Below are 2,570 nucleotides of genomic sequence, written 5' to 3' on the forward strand. Positions count from 1 at the left end.
AGTTAGGCGAGTCGAGTCATCCCGTGCTCAGCTCCATGTCCTACCTAGTCAATTTGATTCACAACTCATGGCATTTAAAAGAAAGATGGCCTTATGATACAATGGTCTTGACCATTGATCTGATGGCCCCACTTGACAGGGATATTTGTATGTGGGAGATTTTTGGGGCATCGTTCATCCACTGTAGGCCCCACTACATCTTCTATTTAAATCACCAAACCAAGGACCACTACTTGCACGGATTGCATTCGTAACCCAACTTGAAATTAAACTGAGCAGAATTTACTCGGAGAGTTTTAAGTCGGCATGAACAGTATGAGTGAGAGCAACATTGCAATGCATTATGAAACCATAACAAATTACACCGACGCTTACAGGAGTTCCACACAATAGATTCCAGTCTTTCTACCTCCCCAAGATCACAAGTGATACCAAACACCATATCCAAACAACAAACGCCATCTCAGTAACCAACCAGCTCTTCCGGCCCGCATCACTTTTCCCATGGTTCTCATCGGCAGTGGATCCACCACTACTGGTATTGCTAGATTTCCCTTTGAGACAACAAACACCAACACAAGGAAAATGTGACATAAGAATCATATTTTCTGTACAACAAGGGATATCAATGGGCTCGGCCTATTCACAACCCATTACTCGGCCCAGGCCAATAGGTTCGGTTCGACCTATTAAAAAACCAGGACCTAACTGGCCCATCAACAGCTCATTGACAACCCTACATTACCCAGAAAAGGAGAGAAAAAGAGAGTTACCATTCGTTGGACCCCCACTGGCAATTTGCTTGAAAATCTGAGCGTCGGTTGAATTCGGCGGAATGTGTAGAATATCTGAGAGCATTTCCTCAACATAAGCTAAGGGGTATATCATACATGGATGTGGCAGCTCGCCGGCACGCGGCACATGTAGCAGCCTGGCACATCTTAGATCCGGCCAGTTTGTCAGTTGGGTCCCATCATACATGTGCCCTGGCCCGAAAGTCCGGTAATTCCAGACTCGGATTTCCTGCCTTTTGCAGGAAGTTACTGAGCTGGGATGCCAGTTGGGGCCCACTGTGATGTTTTTCAGAAATCCACCCTGTCGATCAGTTTTGCGAGGTCATTTTCGACTGAAATTGAAATGTATCCAAAACTCAAGTGGGCCATACGAGAGAGAAAACTGAGGAAAGAGTTCCCTACCGTTGAAACCTTCCTTGGCTTCGCCTTGATGTTTATATGCCATCCAAACCGTTTATGAGGTAATTCCCACTGGGATGAAGTGAAAACACTAAAAATTTATCCTGGTCGGTAACTTTTATGGCCATAAAAATATTTCAACTCTGGTCACTGAATTCATACTGTTTCCTTTTGTGTGGCCCACTCTTGGGTCCACCTCATTTTCAGTTGAATGTTCTAAAATGATCTCACAAAACGTATGGACGGGGTGGATTTCTAACTAATATTACAGTAGACCCCAACTGATATTCCAGCGCAGGAACTCCCTACGAAAGTCTGGTGATTCGACCCATCTAGTGGCTCAGTCTGATTTCCGTGTCAGATTAGGTGCAAGAGAGGATCTGTCTGATGAATGGTTCAGATATCTCATTAAAAAAAAAAAAAAAATCGTTACATACCTATGCACTCGGAGCCGTTGACAGGGACGCTACAAGACTTGGGAAGTGCTAATGCCAATGATATATTGACCTTAAACCCAAGCTGCGGCTCGTTTCTATCCTTCACAAGCACACACAAGCATTTCTTGCTCTTGTCGACGAGCTGCTTGAGTCCGCTACAACAATCGGGAGTTGGGACCTTTGCTTTCTCCTCCATGAATGGCAGACATGTGGCGAGGCCCGCCAGCTGGGTCGCGCACTCGGCCCGATCACTCGCGAAGTCCGATTGGCAAACGCCCAACAAGCAAAACACTAAGATGAATGCTAATTGGGAGTATGGAAAGCTTCTTGCCATGGCTAAGATGAGAGATGGAGAGTTTGGATGGTTTCCTACTCAACTAAGGATTCGCTTATTGAAAGAGGTGGATTTGGAGGAATTGATAGATCGTGCATGCAATAACTACGTTGGTTAGAGGTTCAAAAGGCTTGAGAAGGAGCGTTTGGGTGGTTTCCGTCTCAAACTAGGATTCTCTTATGGAATGAGAAGGATATAAAGAAAGGGATTGGATGCATGCAATAACTACGTTGGTTAGAAGCTCTAAAGGCTCCCATCATCCCATGTGAAAATGCACCGACGACCGATGCTGGAATGGCATTGGGTCGTTTTGATTGAATGGTATCCAGTGCAATCGGGTGCACATATGTTACTGATGGCTTGATTTTGGTGATGTGGCGCACGTATGGGATCCTGACCCGTTCATATCTTGGGTCGTGCTGCTGATGGTCTATAAACCAAAAAAATCATGCTGGTTGGTTGATCTTATCCGTGGATTGGACATTCGATGGTTACCAGTGGATGTATGAAGTGGTCCAACCAAACGTCGAAATTTTATTGGGAAAAGGAAAACGCCACATTGGTGCTGGTGTTATTGGACGGTTACAATTAACGGTCTGGATCTTG

The 2,570-nt window shown here is 45.2% G+C and overlaps 1 protein-coding gene across 1 annotated transcript; it reads right to left on the reverse strand.

Annotated features, from left to right (window-relative positions):
• Positions 1–242: 242 nt before the first annotated feature.
• On the reverse strand, positions 243–2,150 carry LOC131222675 (non-specific lipid transfer protein GPI-anchored 14-like). Its single transcript, XM_058217832.1, has 3 exons — positions 1,631–2,150; positions 774–848; positions 243–554 (listed from the first exon to the last, which is right to left on the reverse strand). Exons 1-3 carry the CDS (start codon positions 1,962–1,964, stop codon positions 406–408), a joined length of 558 nt encoding a protein of 185 aa, XP_058073815.1. The 5' UTR covers positions 1,965–2,150; the 3' UTR covers positions 243–405.
• Positions 2,151–2,570: the final 420 nt, after the last annotated feature.

Source organism: Magnolia sinica, chromosome 13, assembly GCF_029962835.1.
Source record: "Magnolia sinica isolate HGM2019 chromosome 13, MsV1, whole genome shotgun sequence".
Lineage (NCBI taxonomy): Eukaryota > Viridiplantae > Streptophyta > Magnoliopsida > Magnoliales > Magnoliaceae > Magnolia > Magnolia sinica.